At 34.0% G+C, this 26,796-nt stretch overlaps 2 protein-coding genes across 4 annotated transcripts in view; both read right to left on the bottom strand.

Moving 5' to 3' along the window:
• Positions 1–5,220: 5,220 nt before the first annotated feature.
• LOC128215995 (uncharacterized) lies at positions 5,221–6,552 on the bottom strand. Its single transcript, XM_052922595.1, has one exon. It carries the CDS (start codon positions 6,550–6,552, stop codon positions 5,221–5,223), a length of 1,332 nt encoding a protein of 443 aa, XP_052778555.1.
• A 3,648-nt stretch (positions 6,553–10,200) lies between these two features.
• The window catches only part of LOC128208310 (uncharacterized), a 62,494-nt gene continuing 45,898 nt past the window's right edge, over positions 10,201–26,796 (bottom strand). For all 3 annotated transcript variants that reach the window (XM_052911879.1, XM_052911886.1, XM_052911871.1), the window contains exons 9-12: positions 21,353–21,514; positions 20,621–20,704; positions 19,398–19,445; positions 10,201–15,798 (exon numbers count right to left, since the gene is read on the bottom strand). In XM_052911879.1, coding sequence (XP_052767839.1) covers positions 15,314–15,798; positions 19,398–19,445; positions 20,621–20,704; positions 21,353–21,514 — 779 coding nt within the window. In that variant the 3' untranslated portion in view covers positions 10,201–15,313. The remainder of the gene's footprint in view (positions 15,799–19,397; positions 19,446–20,620; positions 20,705–21,352; positions 21,515–26,796) is intronic.

Genomic DNA, 26,796 nt, shown 5'->3' with positions numbered 1-26,796 from the left:
TTTATGTCGCAATTTATCACATGATATACACACACTGTAATAGGGCTTCCCACCTAAATATGAGGTAAAGTCTTGTTTATATAAGGTGTATTCAATAATCACGTAAAAGATAATATTTTAAATTACAATGGTCTACATGTAGTTCAATGGAAAAGTCTGATTATTAAATTCATCAATGGGTAAAAATGAAATTCTTATTAAAAATAAAGAGATATAATATTTCCTAACCTACAGACCTATAAAAATTAATTATTACCTTAGAAGTGACTAAGTTGAAGAATTAATGGAATATAACATATAATCCATTGTTACTAAAAATAGAAAAACTAAAAATAGACAATGCATTCTTCAACAAAAAGGGAGATCATGTAGCAGGATTTGCTGCCCTTGCTTCTAGAGTACCCTTTATATAACGATCAAGTTTATTTATAGTGAGCTTGTTACTCACAAGATGGGGCCAATTTTATCCCCAGGGGCATAATTTGAACAAAATTGGTAGACAACTACTGGACAATATGTAACAAACCAAATACCTAAGCTCTAGGCCTCATGTTTTTGTCAAGAAAAGATTTGTAGTTTTTCCTTTAGGTTGCCATGGCAACCAGAGATCTGCATGGAATTAATTTCTTTGAACAATTTTGAAAGAGCACCAACCAAGGATCATTCTTATAAAGTTTCATTAAGATTTTCCAAGTGGTTTAGGTGAAGATGACATTTATAAGCAATTGTTTTTTTCATTTATTTTCTACATCGAATGTTGACATTAAAGGCAAACGAAAATGATATTTTGTAAACATTTCAATGCTTAATTACATTTTACAAAAAAATAACAAACACACACACACACACACACACACACAAACACACCACACACACACACGCACGCACACACGCACGCACGCACGCACGCAAGCACACTCGCACTTACTCATACATACACACCCACGCCCACACAAAAAAACTCATGCACGCGCACTTCAGAGTGATGTCTCTTTTTTCATGAAGATTATTTTTGTATTTTTATAAAAGGTTCTTTTTGGTGAATAGTGTTGTGGCTACTCATGTCGTTTTTTAGATTAATCATATAAGATATCAAGAACTCTCCATTTTTGTTTGTGGGTCTCATATTTGTCATGATTAAATGCTTTTTGTTCTTCTATTTTTATTCTTAGCTTCAGGTACATCAAGTATCAAGCATCAAACGACAATATTCTACTGTTACATTTTGCTGAGTGTATGTAAAATTTCATTAATATAATAAGGAAGTTACAAACATTTGTGTGTGGGTTTGTACCTAGTATTCCCAATAGAGCCTCGAGTTTACCTATGTTTATATTTATTGTCGTTGATGCAATAAATTTACACAGTTTGTTCCATAAATCTTGTACTTTACTACATTCCCAATATAAACGTTCAATTGACTCTACATTCGAGTAACAGAATGTGCATAGACTGCAATCGGCAAGTTTAAACTTATAGAGTAGTTTGTTGGTTGGTATTATTCTCATAAGAAATTTATAATGAAAACTCCGCAAGGTTGTATCTATTGTTGATTTGTATATATTACTGTATATTTCGTTCCAATCTAATTGTACATTTTCGATTTCCATGTCTTCTGCCCATTTCATTTCCGAGGTTGGACGGATAGATGTTTTGGCCAGTATTGAGTAAAGAAATTTGTTTGTTTGTACTGATTTTTTAACCGTTTCTTTTAGTGTTATGTTTTCTGTAAGGATTATGCCGTCTTTGATTAATTGCATTTTTATATGTTGAGGCACTGAACGAATAAGAGTTTGATATTTTATGAAATCATTACCATTTATATCATAAAGGTACCTTATTTGATTGAAGTTATAAAATGTGTTTGTTCTATAGTCAAATATATGTTCAAAATATTTAATGCCCTTTTCAAACCATTCATAATAGAATATGGTTAAGTTTCTGCTACAAATATCTTTATTGTTCCATAGAACTTGTTTTGCATGTAAATTAGTGTTTATATCATACATTATTTTTTAATATTACTCCATGCTTTAAGGACGTCATGTAGAAATGAACAATTCTTAGAAATTCTCTTTATTAGAGTTTCATCTATTTCACAATCAAATATTAATTCATTTCCGTAAGGCATCAACTTCTTATGAAAGAATATTTTCCATTGACTTTTGTTCCTGTCGTCTAGATATCTTTTCACCCAAACAGCTTTTAATGATTCAAGTAAATTTTCAATATTTGTTAATTTTTGTCCACCATTTTCTAGTTTTTGGTATTATAGTTCTCTTTTGATCTTGTCTGCTTTTCCGTCCCAAAAGAAATTAAATATGTCTCGTTTTATACTATCAACTATGTTTTTAGTTGGATTTGTTAAGACTGTAAATGGATATATAAGTTTTGGTAATATATAAGCAATTGTTGACGCCAGACGACAGACGCCGGTCATAGACCGATCACAATAGCTCACCTTGAGCACTTTGTGCACAGGTGAGCTAAAAAGGGACTGCAAACGAGCCGTTATGTCTGAACATATGTTGTCCCGTGCATGCGCACTGCGCACTTCGGTCTATTCATCCTGCTCCCATATCTGTCTTAGCGGTGAGAAGCATTCTGACCATAAACATTAATTATCTGCTGTTGTCATTGCAACATGGTGTTTTATATAAACAGCTTTCTAATTACAGTTAAAATGCATGTTTCAACAAATTACTCAGTTGTCTCCTATTGTTACCAAAATTAATTTCATGAACGCTGATAAGCCCCGCCTAAGAGGTACATATAAATGTCAGCCGATAATTAAAAATCTGTAAAACAAATAAAATTTTATCAATATTGGGCAGGTATATATCCTTCATTCATGCTTAGTCTTCTTAGCAGCCCGGTATGACCTCGAATTAAACAGAAAAATGAATCGATGCACACGCTCTCTAAAAGCTGAATGCTTTTTAAATCTTATATGCACAAATAATTCATGCTTATAAATGCCACATGGCGATCGTTATATTATAAACAAAAAAAAGAGTTTATTTGTATTCGGTTTACTAAAACGTATACGAAGTATCATTATGATGATGAATGTGTTAAGAACATCAAGGGCAAATTAATCATTACTAATTTCCTAAATATCAAAATAATTTGAGCTCAAAGTATATGTCCATTGGATCATGTGGCCGAAACAAAAAATAATATTTACCTTTAACCGTCCTGAATTCATTTTTGATGGACTTCATAACAGACTCTGCTGCATTCAAATTCCACGGGAATATTTGGCTAATGCATTAAACAATTAGGCTAGTTAAGTATAAAAACTAATAAAATAAGACCTTCGCATTTTTGAGTTATTAAAGTCTTGTTTTCTTAGTTGTTTATGTGTATTTATTAAAACTTCGTGAGGGGAGGAACATGCCAATGTAAGTATGTAAGTATGTATTTATATGAACATTTGGATGTCGCAATAGGAAGATTTGGGGCATGTTCATGGATGGTCACTTTTTATGCAGTTTTCAACTGTCATCATGAAAATTGCAAAAGTATTATAGCAATTGCGAGCTTGACCATAAATTACCTCAAATTCAACGATTTGCACTCTTCACGGCCTTGTGACATTGATAAATTGGTCGAAGAATTTTCGTCTGTCGTGCTCGACCCGTATTTTAAGAAAACGTATTTATTGCAAAACAATAGTAATAGTTATAGTAATAAATCCTCAAATGCCTGGTTTGACCGCCATTGTTTTACAGTCAAAAAGGAATATTTAGAGGCACTCAATAACTTTAACGTATATAAATCTGAATTAAATAGATCAGTTTTTTGTGATAAAAAGTGTGCATTTAAAATGCTTGTTTAAAAGAAAAAGAGAGCGTATAGGACGCGTAGAACAATATAATTGTACCAGCTGCGAAGTAAAAAACCAAAATTTTAGAGTTCTGGAACCATTTTAAATCTAATAAACCAAGTCTTTCAGACAATATTGACACCGAAACCTTTAAGGAATACTTTGCCGGTCTGTTCAATGACATACGCTCTACACAAATAGACGAAATAGATATATAGGATCTGACACGAGTTGTCATTTAATACAAGATTTTATTACACGAGTTCATGAAATTTGTTAGTAAGCGAGCCTCTGGCGAGCTTACTAACAACTTTCATGGACGAGTTTAATAAAATTCTTGAATTAAATGACAACGAGTGTCAGATCTGTTTTATAACATGCTTAAAACGGTGTTTTTATTACCAATTAAGTTCCACTTCTGAACCGATTGTTTGACAGCCAAAGTACTCAGAGTAGAATGTCAACGATGCGCCATATAAATAGTTCCAAATTAAAATGACAAAAGTAACTAGCAGTTATCAAGTTTTCAAAGCTGATAAAGCGCTTAACAAGTCACAAATACAAAAGTGTGTAGTAAAATATCCAACAACATGAATAACGAACGATTTTAACCAAAACCCCCAATAAGTACACAATTTGATGACGTCACACTCAGAGTACATGCATTTACGCGGTTTATGTGACCTACATCGGTCTGTCAAGTTTTCTGTGTGCACGGATTTAAAAGTTATTCGCTGTCGCTTTCTACGATGATTTTGCAGCGTTTTCTTGGTGTACATGGCGTTTCACAACATGCAGATGATAACGGCGAAGCCTTACTCTGTACTGCATGGATGTTGCTGTTGAAAAAGTTAATTTCCACCAGGAATGTTTCCAGAGAACATGATGTTGCCTGTGTGTTTCATCTATCGGTGTACTAAGACTTCCTTTGCTTATTGTAAAAAACGAAGTTGATATAAATGTATAAGTTTTAATACATATATGTTGAGAATTTAATTACCTTTAAAATTATGTGGCCATAAAAGTATTTCTATAGTATATGTCCGACACATGACCTATTTGTTGACATAGGGGTCGGCCATTTTGTTTTGTGACGTATGTACAATCAACCGGTGTATATGACATTTTGACCCATGTCACATGATCAGGTACTGAACCAAACTTCTTGCTAAACTCTGACACAAACAAATAAATAACAACTACTTTATAAGGTGTGGGTGTATATTTGAGTGAGTTTTTTTTTATTTGCAACTTAATAAAGCATGCAGTAAAATATATTAAAATATAACAACAGTATAACAAGATAACAACTGCAAACACCAAAACTGTTCAACATGTTAAATATGGAAGAAATAAACATTTCTATCACAATAACAATGGTAATCATATGTTTATGAGCAATGAGGGCACAGGAACTCACTATCCCTTCTCAAACACCTTACTGGCGTGCAGTACTTTAAATGTGTCCAATGGCTACATTTGTCACATTGGCCCCAGTTAACAATGTCCAGATGATAGGCACTGGTGGCAGGGCTGAACCGTTTACAAATGCAGCAAAGGTCCTCTGCATGCACCTCCTCTGAATCTTCAGAATCAGATGATGATTGTGGACACTGACAGTTTAGACCAGACGTACTAGGGACAGGTTCAAAGATAATCCTCTTTGCTTTTTTTGGTGCTTGGGCATCAGTTACCAAATGTGTGGCCTCTGACAGCAGTGCCTGTTTTGTGGGAGACAAAAGGTTTCCTTGAATTGTAGGAGGAGATTTTCTTTTTTTTGTTGAAGCTTGACTAATGGATGTTATCTTTCTTTTATCCAAGAAACTTTCTGATTTGGGAGGTGTGTTTTCTTGGTAAATTTCTGATGGTGCTGTTGCTGTTACGGGTATCTGAGACCGATTCATGGGATAAATTCCAGCCCTTTTGAATGAAGATATTAGATTCTGTGCTGCAACACCCTTGTTGTACGCCTTCCCCGAAATGGCTGCAACATTGTACCGGTTTAGCTGCATCCCAGGATTCTTCCTCATGAAAATTTGGCATTCCGAATAGTAAAACTTTTTCAGAGGGCCAAAACAGCCAACATCCAGGGGTTGTGTTACATGTGACGTGTGGGGAGGCAGTACAAAAAATACAACATTGTGCTGCTTTCCCCAATTTGCAAGTGTTAAATTTACGTGTGATTTATGAACTTCAAATAAAGCAAGCACTGGACGATCTCTGGTGTTGACATGGCGAAGGAAGTGATTCTCAAGGTACTTGAGGAAGACTGAAGAGTTTGACCATCCAGAATCGGACATTGTGCCAGCAGATCCTGGGGTGGCCCCATCCATCAGGTTTTCGTTCCATCTTTTGCCAGGGAAGACATAGTATGGGGGGACATGCACACCTGCAGCACTTCCACATCCTATTAAGGTAACTGTCTGGCCTCTGTTGGAAGTAACTGCATTTGCCTTTTCTCCATGCATGCAGAGGATCTTCCTTGGGGAATGCTCAGTCTGCAACCCAGTTTCATCAATATTCCAAATAGATTCAGGGCTTTCATGAAGGTTGTGGGCTTTCAACACCTTGTCCAGCTCTTTGAAATAGTTATTAAGAACTTCTTCCGATGTACACTTTGCCCGAATTACTGACAGTTTTTGTGGTCTTGTCATTCTCACTTCAGGGTTTCTTTTTCTGAAACCATTAAACCAAGAAGGAGCAAGTGGTGAGTCCATCTCCATCTTTTTTTTTAAACTGATGGCATAATCTGTTGCCAGACTCATGAATTCTTGCCGTGAATAGCCGTATCCAATCCTAGCCATAATATGTTCCACAAGCTGGCTTTCTTCATTCTTAGAAAACAACGGCCCAGAACCAGCATATGGCAAGCCCCAGTAGGCTGCAGTCCAAGTGTCCTGTCTCTTAGTGTAGATTCTGGAACCCCATACACCCTACTGGCCCAACACTGACATTCCCTTTTTTTAACATCACTGAAAGCTCTGTTAAGTAGTGTAACATCATACTGTCGCCTCTTTACTTTGTAAATAGTTGGAAACTGAAATTAACAATTCATTTCAAATTTAAAAAACTTACCTATGAATAAAAAATATTAAAAAACATCAGAAGTTTAGTTTAGTAGATAACAATACCAAACATGGAGGTAACGTGACCGCGAATATGCACGTTGTTAAGACGCACCTGTCAGTGACGTCATCAGCATATATAAAAAGATGAAATCGGAAAATCCGATCTGGGTTTTGCGAGATTCTAGCAATAGCAATGACTTACACTTAGAAAGTTGAATTAGAATATAGAAAAAAAATGTAATTACGTATACATTTTAATTTTTGGGGAATACTTATGCGTAGAAACGACATGATCTTCAAATGTTTGCAGCTGACAGTTCTCTCGAATGAATATAAACAATCCGAAGTGCAGGTACCCGTTCACGTGATCGATATTCGGCATGTTTCGGATTACATCGATAGACGGTATACACCGATAGATGAAACATTGAGTATTCTAGCCGCCATGGGATGTGTAATGGGATGTCTGTGCTGCGGAATTCGTATTTGTGTTTTCGGTAACCGACAGCTGATTAAATTGGCAAGCAAATGGCATTGATTGCATATTGCTTGTGTTGGTCAAGATGGAGATGTTTGAAATGTTCTTGTGGTGTTTGTCACTATTGTGGCTGTATTTGTTGACTAACTGGATATTTCTGTGACTAGTAATCTGCATTATCTGGTTGGCGGAACATTGTTATCAGAAAGTTTGTGTACAAGATGCTTTCTGGCACTATGATTCGTTAGCCATTTCTCTCCCGAAAGTCTTACAGCTTAATTTTACAGCTTCATTATTACGGTAAGTATTTGCTGGCATTCAAACCATTTTGTTTACAAACAATGCGGAGGGATATCTAGGTTGCGTGTGATTAGTCTGGCCAATCGAAATGTCTGATAGGTTATCTTACACATGTGTAAGATAAAAATATTCGTAATGGGTATATTACACGGAAAACAAGGGTAAGCATGTGATAAAATAATTTTATCAACGATACTGATTTTAATATTGATGACCCTACATTTGAAGCACTTAACGCTGCCATAACTCCTGAGGAAATTCGTCTTGCTGGGAAAGGTATTAAACGTAATAAATCCTCATGTCCGATTGATAATTTACTAAATGAGTTCTTTATCAATACTATAGATATTTTAGTCGGTCATTTAACGGACTTGTTTAACATCATTATCGACGGAGGTTATTTCCCCTTGTCTTGGTCATACGGTTTCGTCGTACCGATACATACGAAGGGTGACGTTAATGACCCAAACAATTATAGGGGCATTACCTTAGTTAGTAATCAAGGAAAAATATTTACACGTGTGCTCACTAAAAGAGTCGAAAACTGGTTCGATGAAAATAACTTGCTGTCGGATGCCCAGTTTGGTTTTCGAAAGGGATCTAGCACAGCAGATGCAATTTTTGTTTTACACAATGTTATCGAAAATGCCATTTTTAATAAGTTACGATTACCATGCGCATTTGTAGACCTAAAAGGGCATTTGATTATGTTTATAGGAATGCTCTGTGGTACAAACTTTTCAAAATGGGGTTGGATGGGAACCTACTTAAAATATTTAGAGCAATGTATTCTGTGGTAAAATCGTGTGTCAAACAATGCAATTCCGTCACCGATTTCTTCGATATTACTATTGGTTTACGTCAAGGACAAAATGATTCACCGGTTTTATTTGCATTATTCCTAGAAGACCTAGAACTGTTTCTACAACAGAACGTTGACTGTGGTATCAGCCTATGCGATTTATGTATTATGATATTGCTTTTTACAGACGATATGGTAATAATTTTAAACACAGTAGACGATTTACAAAGAAGTTTAGTCCATCTTTACCATTATTGCCAAACGTAGGGCTTAGAAGTAAAAATAGCCAAAACTAGGGTTGTAGTATTCCGTAAAAAAGGATTAGGGCTAACGAAACTTGGGTGTATAGTGGTGTACCACTTGAAGAAGTTGACAACTTTAACTATCTAGGCATAGTATTTAACTATACGAGTACCTTCGTTATAAATAATCAATATGTAGTCGGTAAGGCTCTAAAGGCTAATTATTGAACGTATTAAACAAATATATTAACAAATATGACGTACCTCCGAAAATTGCTCTTTAATTGTTTGACTCATTTGTAGGTTCGATCCTTAATTATGCGAGTTCTGTCTCGGGGGTTTCGAAAATCAAAAAAATATAGGAAGGATCCACCTGAAATTTTGCAAATCGCTTCTAGGAGTTAAGCGAAGTACATGTACAGCGGCTGTTTACGGGCGTAATCCAATATATATGAACAGCTACGTGCTAGTTATTAAATACTGGTTCAAAGTACAACAGTCTTATAATATTTTATTATTAAGTTTTATACCATAAATCAGTTGATAAAAGCGAGGAAGGCCTCACAACTTAGGCATCTAACGTTAAATGTTAACTTGAGGAGAATGGATTTTTAGACGTCTGAGTTAATCCGGGGAATTATAATGTTATATAAACTCTTTGCTCCAGTATTTAAACAACGTTTAATCGATAGTTTTCTACAAAAGTGGTGTGCTGATTTCGCCAACAGTGTGAAACTTACTATTCTATACTTGCATCTGCACAGTACGTTTGGTATGGCTGAATATCTTAATTTATTATATAACAAAACTAATAGAAAATACCTTACTCAATTACGTGTATCAGCGCACAGGTTACGTATTGAAACTGGTACGGACAAAACAGACTAGTACCACGAAATGAAAGATTATGCTTATTATGTCATATACAGGAAATTGAGGATGAATTTCATTCTGTTATAAGATGTAATTGTTTCGATGACCTCCAATCAATTTTTATAAAAAAGTGTTTTTATGTAAAACCCAGCATGTATAAATTTACTCAACGAGTTAGTAGTAATAACAACACAACTATTGTAAATTTATGTAAATTTTTGGTACAGGCAAATAATATAAGAAACCTATTAATCAATTATATTGTTTAAGATGTAATCGTATAATCACTGGTGTAACCACTAACCATCTGCATTTCCACCATGTATCTTACTAACTAGATAAACAGCTTCTTGTATCTATTATCATTCATAATATTGTTATACATGAACATTCTCCATATTTCTTAAGCTATTCTACCTTGTAACGATGTAATGAAAATTGTGTTATTGTGAAAATTGTTGTTTATATTTGTTTGACGAGATGCTTTGTTGCATCAGTCGAAATAAACTTCTGTTATGTTCTATTCTGATATTAAATAATAGGAAGATCATATAGAGGACCGATTTCGCCAAACTTTTGATGTGTTATTAAATAATAGGAAGATCACATAGAGGATGTTACTTTATTATGTAATAATTATAATGAAATTAACATAATTGCGAATACACAAAATAACATTTAAAGTTTTTGATGAAATATTAAGAAATAGGAACATATTTAAAAATAAAAGATTATTATTATTATTTAATAATAGGTATAAAATTTACAATTTTTTGAATCTAAGAAATTAATTTACCAAGGTTATCTTAAAATCACCTTCTTAAAGACCTTTTATTCACATTGAAGTTTATAAAAAAATAATATGTACACTATTTTATTCAAACTAATTTGAAAAGGCAGATGTTTAATTGGGATTTAACTAAAATGGAGTTGAATCAAGGAAAGGTCTCCATAAATAAATAAAATAAAAATTAACAAACACAAATAAAAAAATGAGAGTTAATAGAAACAAATATTGCATAGTTAAATGATATGATCACCGAGCATTTACACCAGCTTACTGGTATACTGTATTACATAATCTGGGGTAATATGTACATTGTGTTAGTATACACAATCTCACACAAAGGTTTTAATGTAAATTCTGTTCATGGAAGCACTACATATACAGTCTGAGTTCCAAATACAATAAACATGTAAAATACAATATGATCAGATATACATAGATACAAAGTTTGTGTATCAACACTGACATATATCAGCACAAACTGTGTTTGAAAAACACACAATTAATTATAACTCCCCTTCCCCCATGAAACGCTTTTGTATTTTTTCAACAATAATTTTATACTGATAATTATACATGCTTGCAAATATTGTGTAATATATACGTAAATGGACTGTCAAGCAAACACCAATTTCTGTTTCATTGATTAAACTATTATACCTAAAGAAACAATATTAAAGTTCAATATCTAATTACACGTTCTCTGTCAAGTCACATGTTTACCATAAACATACAAATGACATTCCAGAAATACAATCTAATATCTACATACATGTAGGATAGTTGTCTGTTTCAGTATAAGATAGCAATATATTTCACCATGTGAGCACACAAATTACATTTCACAAGAGGCAAGTGACAAGTGAAATTTTTACTTTTGGTGTATAATGAATTGCGATCAAACATTTTTTTGTTAAGTATATGCCTAAAAAGGATATAAAATGACAGTGAATTACAGATTACAGTTTTTATAAAGGTGTGTCAATTAATATGCGACCATATCGTCAGAACTGACATCGTTAAAATTGTGTCTTAAGCACTATGCATGCTGATATTTGATTTAGAAGTGACAGTGAAAAATATCATATTGCATCACTGATCAATTTCTATAAATCACATGAAAACATATACAAAAAACATTCTGTTGGCACATTTTATATACATATTTTCACAGTGGTGAAAAGGGAATGAACACCTGCTATTTAAAGGGGCTAGACACCCGATGGGCCAAAAATTAACAAAGACAGTATTTCCTCAACACAAGCCAAGAATTGTTAATTCAAGCTAGTAGAAGGCTGATAATACATCACTTTACATGGTTAAAATAATAAACGCAACAAACGTTGCTGTCTCATCTGTGTTTCCCCGTTTAAAATAGCACATAATGGTTTCCCAGTTTAAGTCATATCCGTTTATGAGTACAGATTAATAAAACACTATTTTTAATCTTACTGGGATTTAAGTGGTAGACAACCCTAGTAAATTTCAAATTGGAAAAAAATGATAATAATCTGCAAAAGATGCATGTGTCATAAGTAAGATTCAATGTGTTGTACACAAAAATGTTAATATTACATAAGATTTTGACATTTTTCCTTTTTTCTTGCAATTGTATCATCTGGTGTCTACCCCTTTTACAGAATATATTTATCTTATGTTAGGCTTTGTGCAATTTTCTAAAAATCTTAAAATGCTATAATTCAGAAGAAAAAATGCATAATTTTAGGTCACATATTACTAAAATTTACTAGTCATATGACACTAAAGGAAAAAAAAACTAGTTCATTCCCTTCACACCACTGTGCATATTTTGATATATACCCCATTATGTCAATCCTAAGACTGATGATCTGTGAAACCGAACGCATTTGAAACATGATTGTGGCCTCGCAATAGATCAATAAAAGATTATATACAACATTTTAAATCAACGTCGGATATCCCCGATTCACTACTGCACTATGCATCGTTATATACCGAGGGTGATTTGGCTCGGAAAATCTGAATTTATGTATTATATATGAGGCCATTTCATTTGTTTTGCAATAACCCCATGTAAAAATATTCACAAACACTGAAAGTATAATCTGGCCAAAGCTGGAATTGAACCAGTGGTCTGCCAGATCACCACAAGTTTTAGAACAGTTTTGTTAACCACACGCCTATGGAGACAACTGACAGTATAGGGTTATTGAAGTATATTTAAGAGAAACATGTGATTTCATTAGAAGATTTGTATCCCCTGCCTCATGCATTATTTATTAAAATGAGATTTCAGTGTGTGTATACCACGTGATAAATTGCGTCATAAGTGCTACGTAGGAAGGCAATATTTTGATTAAAAAAAAAAATTGAACAAAGATAACTTCACTATTTCTTCACCATATTAAATGAAACATAGCACAGTCTACGTTGCTTACGGAGCCCCGCCTTCGGTCTTTTACCAGAGTTTGATTGAGAGTTTAGTTTCTTAAAACACTTCGACAAACCTTTTTACAATACGTCCGTCTGACAGAACACTGTCAAAACATTATTTTGGAAACAGGTTTGTCGAAATGTTTGATGAAACTAATGACCTTATCAATTTCGGTAATGAAAGAAATACGGGGCTCTTTAAGCTTTTAGACTGCCCTTTGTTTCATTTCAAATGGAGTTGTTAAAGAAAAGTTAGCTTTGATTTAAGTCTTCGTTTTATTAAGCAAAATTTTGCCTTCCGACGTAGCATATATGACGTAATTTATCACATGGTATTCACACACTGGATTTTGTCAGTCAATTTTCCAACGGTTATTATAAAGTGTAATGTTGAAACACATTAACTGGAAAGATAAAGTCCTGAGCGAAAGATTTAAACCCTTTTTTTATAACAATGAATGAATTTATTGGTTTATGGCAATGCAACTAGGAATTAAACTATAATCGAGTATTATCAATTGTTGCAGTGGTTAAGGTCATCCAAGCACAACATCGATATTTGTTTTATAACTTTACAGTTCATGGTCCAAATGGTATTGCTGTAGCTTCAAAAATAAGAAAGTAATGAAGTCAAAATGTCACAGTATAGGTCATCCGAGGACAGCATTGATTATTTGTTTTTAAAAATAAACACAGGGTCAAATTTTCATTGCATAAGCTACAAAAATAAGAAAGTAGGTCAAAATCACGGTCAGTGTCTTCCAAGGTCGAAATTGATATTTGTTTTTAAAAATGTACACATGGTCCTAATTTCAATGCAGTTGCTTAAACAATAATAATGTTCTTGTAAGTCAAAAGGCGTGGAGCAAGCTTTGACCCCAAGGGCATAATTTCAACAAACTTTGTGGAGGACCTCTGTATGATGCTATATACAAAATATCAAGGGTCTGGGCCTAGCAGTTTCAGACATGAAGTTTTTCTTATTTAAGCCTATAGGAAACTTGTGATACCACCCCCACCCCCAGGGACATGTTTTGAACAAACTTAATGATAAACATACCAAATATCATGATGTGGGACTAGTGGTTTCAGGCAAGAAGATTTTCCAAGATTTTCCTAAGTATGTAAGAAACTTGTGACCCCCAGGTTGGGGTCAGTTTCAACCCCAGGGGCATATTTTCAATAATCTTGGTAGAGAACCACTAGACAGTGCTGCATATCTAGGGTCTAGGCATCATGGTTTATGTCAAGAGGAAGTTATTCCTTTCAGTTGCTGTGGCAGAGTTATCCATAGTATTCATTTTTTATAAATATTTTGAAAGGCGCCCATCTAAGGAACATCTCAGTCAAAATCCATCTAAATTGGCAAGGCTGTTTAAGAGGAGATGCCGAAAGGTTATGGACTGTGGAAAAAACTCAGCCTTAGCACTAATGCTCAGGTAAGCTTAAAATAACCAATTGCCATTTCAGTTATCAATTGGATCACAATGTATTCAACTTGTCACATACTGCTATGAAACAGGTACAATGTATTTTGTTTTCAACTATCTTATTGTGCATATTATTTCTTTAAATCATAAGCAATTTTGTTGAAGCAAAACAAAATGCTGCACCTGCACATATTAACATCTTCAGAACAAGACACTGAAATTAATATTTTGATTAATAAAACAAAAATGATAAAGATGTTATTTTACCCTTACACAAAGTTGACCCTTACTCAATGCAGTGTGTGTATAACACGTGATAAATTACGTCATATATGCTACGTCGGAAGGCAACATTTTGCATAAAATGAAGACTTAAATCAAAGATAACTTTTCTTTAACTACACCATTTTAAATAAAACAAAGGGCAGTCTTTGTCACTTAAAGAGCCCCGCCTTCGTTTTATTACCGAAGTTTTACTAGGTGATTAGTTTCCTCAAACACTTTAACAAACCTGTTTCCATAATAATGTTTTAACAGTGCTCCGTCAGACGGCCGTATTGTGAAAAGGTTTGTCGAAGTGTTTGAAGAAACTAAACTCTCAATCAAAATCTGGTAAAAGACCGAAGACGGGGCTCTGGAAGAGGCGTAGACTGCACTATGTTTCATCTAATATGGTGAAGAAATAGTGTAGTTATCTTTGTTTTAAGTCTTCATTTGAAGCAAAATATGGCCTTCCTACGTAGCATTTATGACGCAATATATACACCCACTGTCAACGATGACCCTTACTCAATAATGACACCCTAACACATTATTGACACACAATGTTAAGACTTGACCATACACAATGTTGAAGTTACATCCATACACAATGTTAACCCTTACACAATGTTAGCCATTACATCTTACATAACGTTAACTCTTATATTATGTTGACCCTTACACCCTTACATAATGTTAACTCTTATATTATGTTGACCCTTACACAAAGTTGACACAATATTGACCTTTAAACCTTTACACGGTGTTACTAAAGTCTTACATAATGTTCATCCTTAAACAATGTTGACCCTTACACAATATGTACCCTTACACACTCAATTTCTTTAGTAGCTGGTGCTCAATGACCGGAACAGCTTTCATCTGGTGCACTGCTGGGTTGTTATGCTTGGTGTTGGTTTCCATCCCAGCCATCATGCTTGTTACAGTGGTCAACACTGACATGAAATTCACCATTTCTTTTTTCTGTTTCTCATTTTCCAGTGCTTCTTTTACACATGCAATGAGCCAGGAGCCATTTTCTGTATCCCGCCAAGCCATCATGCCAGATGGAACAGCAGACATTATCAATGTATCTCTGTTGCACTTTACCCCACGAGGCATCGGGTCTTTTATGTATGTTTTATTTCCGTGTCCCCATCTATCATGGGGATTGTATGGGGGGATGATCGGGACAGTCTGGGGACTGTTGGTAACAGCCACTGTTTGTTGTGCATGGCTTCCATTCCCACTTTCCTGGATGGGAAGATGTTTTGTGTTTGTTTCTGTACCCTCACTAACCTGGATAGGAAAGTCTGAAATGAAGGTCAAATTTCTTTTCATTTTCATCAATCATTCAATAATTGAAATCATGAACTAACTAATTTGATAAAGAATAAGTGAAATGAATGGCTGTTTGAATGCAGTTACCATCTAGTTCTTCATATGAGCATCACACACTCGAAGTTCCATCAATATTCATGCTGTTTATTTGTTTTTGAATAAAGCTGACTTTAGCTCAACTTTTTCTGTTAAGGTCAGTGACTGTGCAAGTCTCCATTCAACCCTCAAAGGCGAAATCGTACATACAGACTAATTATAAATGTGAAATCATGCTAGCTACTACTTTATTGCAATATTTAAAACATATAGTTTGGGCAAAGGAGGCGTTTGCTCTGAATCTGGGCTGAAATGTACATCACCTGTCTCTCCTGAAAAAATATTCATGTTACAGATTACACTGCATTCAAACATAAGGAGCAAAATCACTGTATTCTACAGAACAAAATAAACTACATTAAAAAATGTGCTGCATTTAAACGAGGTAACTCATACAGGTATTATGTGTTTATCTGTTTTGTAAATAATTGTCCAGAATTATGAGCATTATATTAATGCTGAAGTGTAATAAACACAAAAAGAGATTCATGAAGACAGCAAGCTAACAAATTAGAGAGAAGTTCTTTTAAAATTTAATAAATCATTTTTGCAGTAGTTAATTTAAGTCATCTGAAAATAAATCTTAAACTTGTTTAAGTTTAAGCATTGAATTTTAACATGGCTATGGCCAGGCAACTTTACTTATTTAAATCCTTTTACAATATGGACTATTTTGACTGTCAGGCTGAGGATCTGATGTGTTCTTTGCCTTGGCCTTGAATGTGACTTTTTCATCCATCCCGCCACCCTTAAAAACTATTTAAACATTAATATTATTCTGTTGCTTAGGTTTTCATACATCAAACTTTCAACTTTACTTCATACCACCAAATATGGAAACATTTTAAAGTTCGAATACAAAACTTTTTTCCCATAAGAAGGAAGGTTACAAACATTTTACTTCTATGAAAATAGCTTCATTTGAGAAGAAATTGAAAACAAGGAAATTAACTACTATTCTTTCAAAGTTAAACAAAGAACATTTCAAACATACATAATACAGACCAACTTAAATTTTATGTGGTGGTGGAAAACATAAGTATTATAAATTGTGCAGTTGGTATATCAAATCCATAGCACAGTGGTATAACTCTTAGAAAGTTGCTAGCGACATGTCCCTATTTGTTTGGATGGTGTAAGTTTGAATCTATTTAACAACTTCATGTTTTCTTGTCTTCACGTTTTATTGTCGAAGGTTAAGCAAATGCTGAAGTAAAGCCATGTTAAGGATAGCAATTATCGTGGCATGTCAATTTTGTTAACAAGAAAAAAAGCATATATTACATATACAATATGACACCAAGTTCATATTTAATTAAACTAGTGTTGTGCCGATGATCGATTATAATCAACAATTGATCGGAAAGGCCTACGTCGGCGACAATTGATAGTGAAATTTTAACAATCAATTATAAAAACAAGGGACATAACTGCTACTTACTACCAGTAAAAGTTTTGTTCATGAAAATATTTTTTGTTTCTGGGTAAAGCTAGTTAATGTTGAAATGTTAAGGTGTTACTATGTAAAGTTATCTAGTCATTATTCTAATCAAGTCAGTAGGTGACTACTGTGAGTACCTTATTACAAATTTTCTTTGTTATTAGGAACTGCTAAAGGATTGGTTCTCAACTTCTCATGTTTGTGGTTTAAAAGTTATTTTTAAAACATGTTTTAAAACAAGTTTTCTCTGTTTTCTCAAAGAAAATGTTCTTGTAAAACATATAGAATATTCAACTGCTTGTAGTTTTTGTTACTGACTGATTATTAAAAAGAAATTGATATCTTTTTTGTGTTTATGTAGACGCTGGGATGATGTAGCGATGACAGCAAGGTCCTCCATTCCCTCCTTAAACGGACCAATGACCCGTTCCAAAACACCTATCATAGTCAGCCTTCTTAAGGTCTCGTCAAGCAACATGCTTTGAATTGAATTAACGGGGAGATGTTGGGGCAGATGTCCACTGCAGGACATTTTTTAACTGAATGGAGAACTGCTAATTAAACTGTTAACACAGTCAAACAATAAATAGAGCAAAAACTTTACAACCTTCCTGCAGGCAAATTAAAGATCAGTTTCATGGTTTATTGCATAAGTTTTATGACATGTCGCATGACTGGATTAAGCATGTCGGCCAAATTAAGGCATGTCGGGATTACAGCTCTGCCTGTTGGAATAGACACTCTATAAGGCTCCGAGGAAATTACTAGATATAAGTATTATAATATTTCAGAGTGATCTTGTTCTGAAGTAAAATGCTCCTTTAACAAAAAGTACTTTTGCACCTGTATGTGGTTATTATTATAATTCTTGTATTGCTTAAAATCTACTACACTTCAGTTATTTTTTTATCGATTTTATAAGAAGCTCTCCTTAGTATTTAGTCAGATAACTGACTACATATATTTACATGTGTCACAGACATGGATGCCACAATCACTCACAAACACAATATTTTGAACACTAAGAAGTTACATTTACAATTTGTGTTGTGCTAAGATTAATTTTCTATTTTTAGTCGCACACTTACGGTTACCTTGATGAAAGTGGTTACCTTGATGAAAGTGTGAATCATTTGATGTAAGTTACATGTAAATCTTGCAAGGTGCCATGGAGTTGAAGCTGAACATGAATGTTTTATTTGTAGTAGCAAAAAGTAAACTATTTTATTTTTAGAGTGGATGTTTTTTTCTTTATTTCAGCAACAACAATCTTGGCAGGTGAATGTAAAATCAAATTCAAACTTCAGATTGCCGTATTCCCCGCTAAATTAAGAACAGTATCAACTTCGCCTTACAACAGCATAAGGCAGAGTTATGGGTCCTTTGTTTATAATTTCATCAATGAGATATATCAGTATATGAAGTTTGAAGTCAATACCTAAAAGGCTTTTCAAGTTATGCTCGGGACAAAATATAAGTATGAAAAATCAACAAGGGGCAATATCTTATAAAGTACTGCAGCCAGAGTAATTATGCCTGTGCACTGCACTTCTCCAAATCAGATATATCTTCATATGAAGTGTGAAGTCAATACCTCAAAGACTTTTCTTGTTATGCTCTGGACAAAAAATAAGTATGAAAATCAACAAGGGGGAATAACTCAAAATATACTGCAGCCAGAGTTATATTTCATGTGCACTACAGTTTTTTCCAATATATCTGTATAAGAAGTAATACATTTAGAAAACTATTCGAGTTATGCTCTGGACAAAAAATAAGTATGAAAATCAACAAGAGCTAATAACTTAAAAAAAACTGCAGCTAGAGTTACGGCTCCTATGCTCTGCACTTCTCCAAAATAAGACATATCTGTATATGAAGTTTGATGTCAATACCTAAAGACTTTATAAGTTATGCTACGGACAAGATTGCCAGAACACACAAACAAACACATGCAATAACGCACACAAGCCTATCATTACCGTATCCTCTTCGCCATTTGACAGGAGATATTAAAAAGACCAAAACACATACGTGTAGGTTCTGGAGGCATTGTCCTGCTAGCATCATCCTCTGTTTCTCCTAAAAAAATAAAGTATAGACAACTTCTATGAAAGGAGCAGTCATTAAATCATTTATTGTTCGACAGTTTTCTTAATGTAAACATACTTACAGGATAGTTATTTATAAAGAATATTCATTTGGATATATATTCAATTGTTTTTGCAGTAGTGAATATTTGAATGTACAAGTGTTTTTTTAACTTAATGGTGACATATACATGTAGGACTTGGACTGTTCACAAATGTGTCCATCAGTCTGTGTGTCTGTACAACAAATTCATGTTTCAGCAATAATTTATTACTAAGTTATTATTGACAGTATTTCATTAAAACTTTACAGATTTGAAAAGCTCATAAGAGCTCAAAAGTCAAATTCAGTATTACACAATATGGCTTTCATAGCAATAATTCTTGTCTCAGCCACAACTTTTTTACTATTAATGGGATTTCAATTAAACTTAACACAATTGTAGAGCACCATAAGAAAGAGTGCAGTGCATAGAATTTGTGCTATTATCTCAAAGATCAAAGTTGCCAGTATACAGTATGGATTTCATATAAACAATATCTAGTGTCTCACTGCCATAACTTTTAAATTATTAATGGGAATTCAATCTTTACATACTTTACATACATGTAAAGCATCATGTTAAGGTGTCTGTCACTCATTAAGTTTGTGCTCTTATATTGAATGCCAATGCACACTTCCTGTGACCTCTTTTGTGTGATTGCCATAAAACTTGAATCAAACTAATTTTAAGTCAATAAAGGGCCAACTTGTATCTAGGATGACATGGAGGTATTATGTTAACTACTTTATGATGGCCATCAGGGATTGTTTGAACTATGTAGTCCTTTGAATGAATGATATAGCAGGGTATAGCAGTTATTAGTGAAACACCCAAATTGCCTTAAAACTTAAATCTGGCAAGATGTGCCCTAGAACTTTAATTCTATGGTTCCAACTAAAATTTATTTGTATTTAGGATGATATTGAGTAATGGAATCTAATTGTGTTATGGTCCTGACCAACTGCTTGAAGTATAAAGTGAATTGAATGAACAGTATTGGAGATATAAGTGAAAAGGCCAACTTGCTGTTAAACTTAAACAGTATACTGAGTCAAGGGCGAGTAGCATAGCACTCCTTATTTTTTAACTAATTGAGCTAATATTATAACTCCATGGTTTATACCATCCGGCTTTGTTTGGTCATCGGGTTTGGTAGATGGGATCTTGTCCTCGACCTTGACAGAGACTCCTTCATCTGTCCCATGACCTTTGAAAAATATAATAAATGATAACAATCACTTGTGCATTTGATTTTGAAACTTTAGAAATATAAAAATATTTAACACTCTGATATTATTCAAATCATAGTAAGTACTTCATATTCAATTTGAAGTAAGAGAAAACTCTTGTACAGTTGTAACAGACTGCACAAATTGCAATGTGTATCTGACCTTGATCAAAATCACAACCTCTCACTCCAAAATTTGAGTTTGTAAGACTAAAGTCAATTAGCCATGACCTCTGGATTATCATGCAATGTGATTTTTTTTTATGTTGGGCGAAATGCTATATGCATCCGTCGGGGATCAAAACCTGTCACTCTGAAGAACGACACTATAATCATGTCATTATAAAAGTAAGCTCTTTAACGTGACAGTTAATAAAACACAACTATATACATTATGAATATCCGATATCAAAGTGCTTTGCATGACTTCTGCATATTCAGTAAAGACTGGAAAAGCTGGTCTCGGACAAACTGGTGAGCCACTTACTTTTGCAAGCATATTATACCCTCCACTAATGTGTTCCAATCTGTACTGCGACCTCATGAATAGTATATCTCACCAAAGGGAATTCAGTTATAAGCTATGAAATTTCTTCAATATCATGATACCATGTAAAGATAACTTACTTGAGAAATGCATGACATAGGTAAGGATATTAAACCAGGTGTCAGCCGTCTCAGTCTCAGCAAGGTTTTTGGTTTGAAAAGTTATATCACTCCCATCTGTACACTTCAATGTAAACACATTTTCGTTTGCTGACCTTGACAAGTTTTTTGGAACAAGTTTTTCTGTAAAAAAATGTTTAAATAATATTATTTTTTGTCATTTATTTGTTTCGGTATATTATTTAATATATATAGTTGAAACTCGTTATGTCGACTTTGTCGGGACAAAAATCACCAATCCCAACACAATTGAACGGTCTTGATACCGTCGTGAAAACGTATTATTGAAAAATAAAGTGAAACAAAATGAATTTTTTTGTGTCGAATTTATTTAATTCATGTTTATGGATTACACAAAACAGATATAAAACCACAATTTTTAGCGACATGCCACAAACCGTCATGAATATTTTCGCACCAACAGTTGGACATAAGAAACAATGAAAATGTGTGAAATTCGACCACAGGGACTGAACTATGAGGTCGACATAGCGGTTTTATTTTATATAGAATAAGATGGGAAAAAATCTGGACTAGAGAAAAAAGTCGACACAACCGGAAAGTTGAGATATCCGACGTCGACATAGCGAGTTTGGACTGTATCCACACAAAAAATAAAACAAGTTAAAAAAAAATGTATTATTCAATTGATAACATCACACCTTTAACCATACCATCCCTTTGTATTGATCTTCTTTTTAAAATCAAACTTTTCCCTAAACAGCTGCTTTTAATGTCTTAGAAGTGAATACAATAATGATTTAATATATGCCTGTCAAAAGCAATAAAAAAATCAAATTTAAAAGTAAACAAGAAACGCCGCAATGTGACAAAACCAGGTTTTCAATGATTGACAGAAAAACTTTAGCCTGTGTTGTGAGAATTATAATTAAGTTGATTTGTTGTGTGTATGTATAAGAACATACAAAATTGGTTAGAGGATATACACAGAAGACAGGAAGCATGAAGGAAGACGAGAAGAAATGAATATTAAAGGGAAAGGTAAATCAATTTATAAAGATGATTATGTTACTTTGTCATGGCACATATAGATAATGCTATCATCGGTAATTTTAGTAAATCATCAAACTCTGTTGCTGGAAAATGAAAATGATTTTGAAGGAACTTGTTCACAAACTCTTCCTTTATACCAAGTTTGGTCAAGATATGTCAACCCTTACTGAAATTATTCAGTTTCATACGTGAGTTTGACGCGGCCTGTACCAAGCTTGGTCAAGATATGTGAACCCTGACTAAAGTTATTCAGTTTCAACCATTTTTCTATTTTAGTAAAAGTGACATTGTCCTTGACACTAGAAGCCTTATACAAATTCTCATGAAAGGTCTCCATTAACTCTTCCTTTATACCAAGTTTGGTCAAGATATGTGAACCCTGTCTAAAGTTATTCAGTTTCAACCATTCTTCTATTTTTAGTAACAGTGACCTTGACTCTAGGGACCCCAAATGCAACCCCATGAAAGGTCTCCATAAACCCTTCCTTTATACCAAGTTTGGTCAGGATATGTTAACCCTGACTAAAATAATTCAGTTTCAACTGTTTTTTTAATTTTTAGTAACAGTGACCTTGACCGTGACCCTAGGGACCCCAAATGCAATCCCATTAATCCATTAACTCTTCCTTTATACCAAGTTGGGTCAAGATATGTCAACCCTAACTTAAGTTAGTCAATTTCAACCAATCTTCTATTTTTAGTAACAGTGACCTTGACCTTGACCCTAGGGACCCCAAACACAATCCCATGAAAGGTATCCATAAACCCTTCCTTTATACCAATTTAAGTCAAAATATGTCAACCTTAACTAAAGTTATTCAGTCTGAACTGTTTTTCCGTGCGGTCGTGCGTCTGTAAACTTGCTTGTGAACACAATACAGTCTTCAGTTTTGATTGTATCTCGATGAAACTTGTACAGTATCTAGATATCCATTAGAGCTCGGTTCCTTTCGAAAACCAGCTAGATCTGCCTATGCATGCCTAGATTATGGCCCTTGATAGTATAAAAAAATGCTATTGTGTAAACAATTGGTTGTGAACACGATACAGTCTTCAGTTTTAATTATATCTCGATGAAACTTGTACAGTATCTAGATATCCATTAGAGCTTGGTTCCTTTCGAAAACCAGCAAGATCCGCCCATGAATGCCTAGATTATGGGCCATGAAAGTTTTAAAAAAATGCTTTCTATTTTTAGCCAGGTCTGCATGAGCGAATTCTATTTTTAGCCAAGTTTACATGTATATGTTAATTCAAGTCTAGAGTTAAGGGAGACAATTTGCAAGTCTAGGATTTTGAGAGACAATTTGCTTTTTGCTTCTGCAGTTGATTTTGTGAATTGCTCTGCCTTGTTCTTGTTGAAAGCCCAAAGGCCATTTTTTAGCTTTAAGTTCTGTAGTTTGCGCATTCATCTTAACAAAATTGATTGTGAATGTTTAAGTTATGCACCTGGTGTCATTACTGGCCACACCCAGGGTTCACAGGTTTGGTAAACATAAATCTGGAAAGGTTTGAAAATCTTTTTGTGTGTTCGTGCATCCATCTCAGCACAATTGATTGTGAATGTTTGTTCAAATTGATCAATGTTGTCCTAGGATGCCCTTGACTGTGACCTTTTGACCAACTTTTTTTAACTTTTAAAACTACAGAAAATTTTACTATGAGTACAGTTTTGAAAGCATTTTTTTTTTTCAGATGACTTTTACTTGGCACATACTAAAATTGTTCATGCAACTAATCTGCTTACAATACTTTCTGGGCTCAGATGTTGAACGTGCTACGTTTTCAGGTAACCCAAACACAAAACATAAACTATATGTCTGTTGCCTTTTACCCATACATATATGCTCTGGATTGATATGACCACAAAAGCCATGCCAGTGGAGCATAGGCCCTTTTGGGCCTCTTGTTCTATTTTTAGTAACAATGACCTTGACCTTGACCCTAGGGACCCAAAACACAATCCCATGAAAGGTATCCATACACTCTTTCATTATACCAATTTGGGTCAAGATAAGTCAACCCTAACTTAAAGTTTTTCAGTCTGAACTGTTTTTCTATTTTTAGTAACAGTGACCTTGACCTTGACCCCAAACGCAATCCCATGAAAGGTATCTATTAACTTTTCCTTTTTACCAAGTTGGGTCAAGATAAGTCGACCCTAACTTAGAGGTATTCAGTTTCAACTGTTTTTTTTATTTTCAGTAACAGTTACCTTGACCTTGACCCTAGGGACCCCAAGCACAATCCAATGAAAGGTATCTAGAAACTCTTCCTATAGACCAAGTTTAGTCAAGATATGTCAACCCTTACTGAAATTATTTAGTTTCATAGGTGAGTTTAAAGCCGCCTGGCAACCCGCCCGCCCGCCCGCCCGAAAACCTGATTTACATGAACTGCAACGAGACAAAATCGGGTTTTTAATGATTGACAGAAGAGTTTAACTTTCAACTGCTTTCTTCTATTTTTTTGTAACAGTGACCTTGATCCTAGGGGACCCAAACAGAATCCCATTAAAGTCCTCCATAAACCTTCCTACATATCAAGTTTGGTCACAGTATGTCTACCATAACTAAAATTATTCAGTACCAAATGGTAATCTATTTTTAGTAACAGTGATCTTGACCCTAGGGGGCCCAAGAGGCAATCTTATGAAATGTCTCCATAAACTTGCCCTTATATCAAGTTTGGTCACACTATGTCAACCCTTACTTATGTTATTAAGTGCTAACCATTTATCTATATTTAGCAACGGTGACCTTGACCATGACCATAATTATCAGGGCCCAAAACACAACATCATGAAAGGTCTCTATAAAATATTCATATACACCAAGTTTATGTCGATCTTTACTTAAGTTATTCAATAGCAACCATTTTTTCTAATAATAATATCCTTGACCTTGAGTTAAAACCCAAAGTTGCCTTAAAACTTTAACCAATCCCATTAAGTTGATCAAGGGCCATAATTAGTATTTAGGATATCATTGAGTTATGTTGCTTAAGTGTATGTCTGAGATGACCATTAACAATTATGTGTAGAATGAAGTGAATTGAAAAAAAGGTGTTACTCACTGGGATTATTAGTGAAAACCCAAAGTTGCCCTTAAACATTAACCAAACTCATTAAGTTGATCAAGGGCCATAATTAGTATTTAGGATATCATTGAGTTATGTTGCCTAAGTGTATTTCTGAGATGGCCATCAACAATTAAATGAAGAATGAAGTGAATTCAAAAAAGATTATAGGAGCTTTTAGTGAAAATCCAAACTTGCCCTTAAACTTATACTTGCCACCAAGTGCCCAAAACTACCCAAGTCAATCAGGGGCCATTATTTGTATTATGGATCATATGGAGTTATGAAATTATAAAGTGAATTGAAGGAACAGTCCTGGAGTGATGAATAAAAATTACAGCTTGCCAATTTAATATATGTACAAACACAGAAACCACACTGCACAGGTTAGGGGTCCTTGGCCCTCAGTGTTTCAATGAGATATCCTTAAGGTTACAATCATAATTAATTACCTATCAAATTTTAGATATTATTTTTTCTTGTTTCATTTCAAACTAAAAACAATAATTGTTTCTACATCCTTTTGTCAAAAAATATTAATACATACAGAATGGTGCCTTAAATAAGGAAAACACACACCTGTTATGTGTTCAAAATAAAAATAAATCAACATAAATTGAATGGCGACTGTTTATACTATAAATGTCCTTATTCGATTTTCGACATAAAATTAGATTGTGAAATTGTACTTCGTCAAATGTTGACACATCAAGATTTTTTATATGAAATGTACAAATTGTTAACCTACTTCAACATAAACTCTCCAAGATACATGTATTTAAAGAATTCATGAAGTATACAAATCTATTCCCTTGTTACTTAAAATGGATAATAGACAATAATTCAAAGAGAGACAATGTTGCAAGATTAGCTGCCTTTGATTGTAAAGTTCACATAACTATCAGATTATTAACAGTATTGAATTTTCACTCTGCATAATGTTGGGAATTGACTCCAGTTTGACTCTCGATAATCAGTTCTAATCAAGCAACCCAGTATGATAGTACAATCGTTTTTTGACAATACCTTAATTATAGTTTTATTCTTGAACAATAGTTTGTTATCCTTAACTCAGCTTATGTTATGTGTATGTTTGAAGTCATTTAGTGATGTTGATGCTTTCAGCCATATTGTTAATGATAACAACTTAACAACTTCCAAATGTATAAATGAACTGAACGGAGAAAATTGGCATTACCGGTAACCAAAAGCAAATAACGAGAGTAAAAAAGAATAACAACTCACCAGCTGAATCAATGATCGATAATGACTAAATACGAACGATTGCCGCCGATTTCAGGCCCAACCAATCA

This window comes from Mya arenaria, chromosome 2 (assembly GCF_026914265.1).
Source record: "Mya arenaria isolate MELC-2E11 chromosome 2, ASM2691426v1".
NCBI classification, from domain to species: domain Eukaryota; kingdom Metazoa; phylum Mollusca; class Bivalvia; order Myida; family Myidae; genus Mya; species Mya arenaria.
Note: the sequence above shows the minus strand (reverse complement) of the source record. Positions and strands in the feature narration are given on the sequence as shown.

Coding starts and splice junctions, on each gene's coding strand:
- LOC128215995 (XM_052922595.1), bottom strand. CDS start 6,552: ATGGAGATGGACTCACCACTTGCTCCTTCTTGGTTTAATGGTTTCAGA.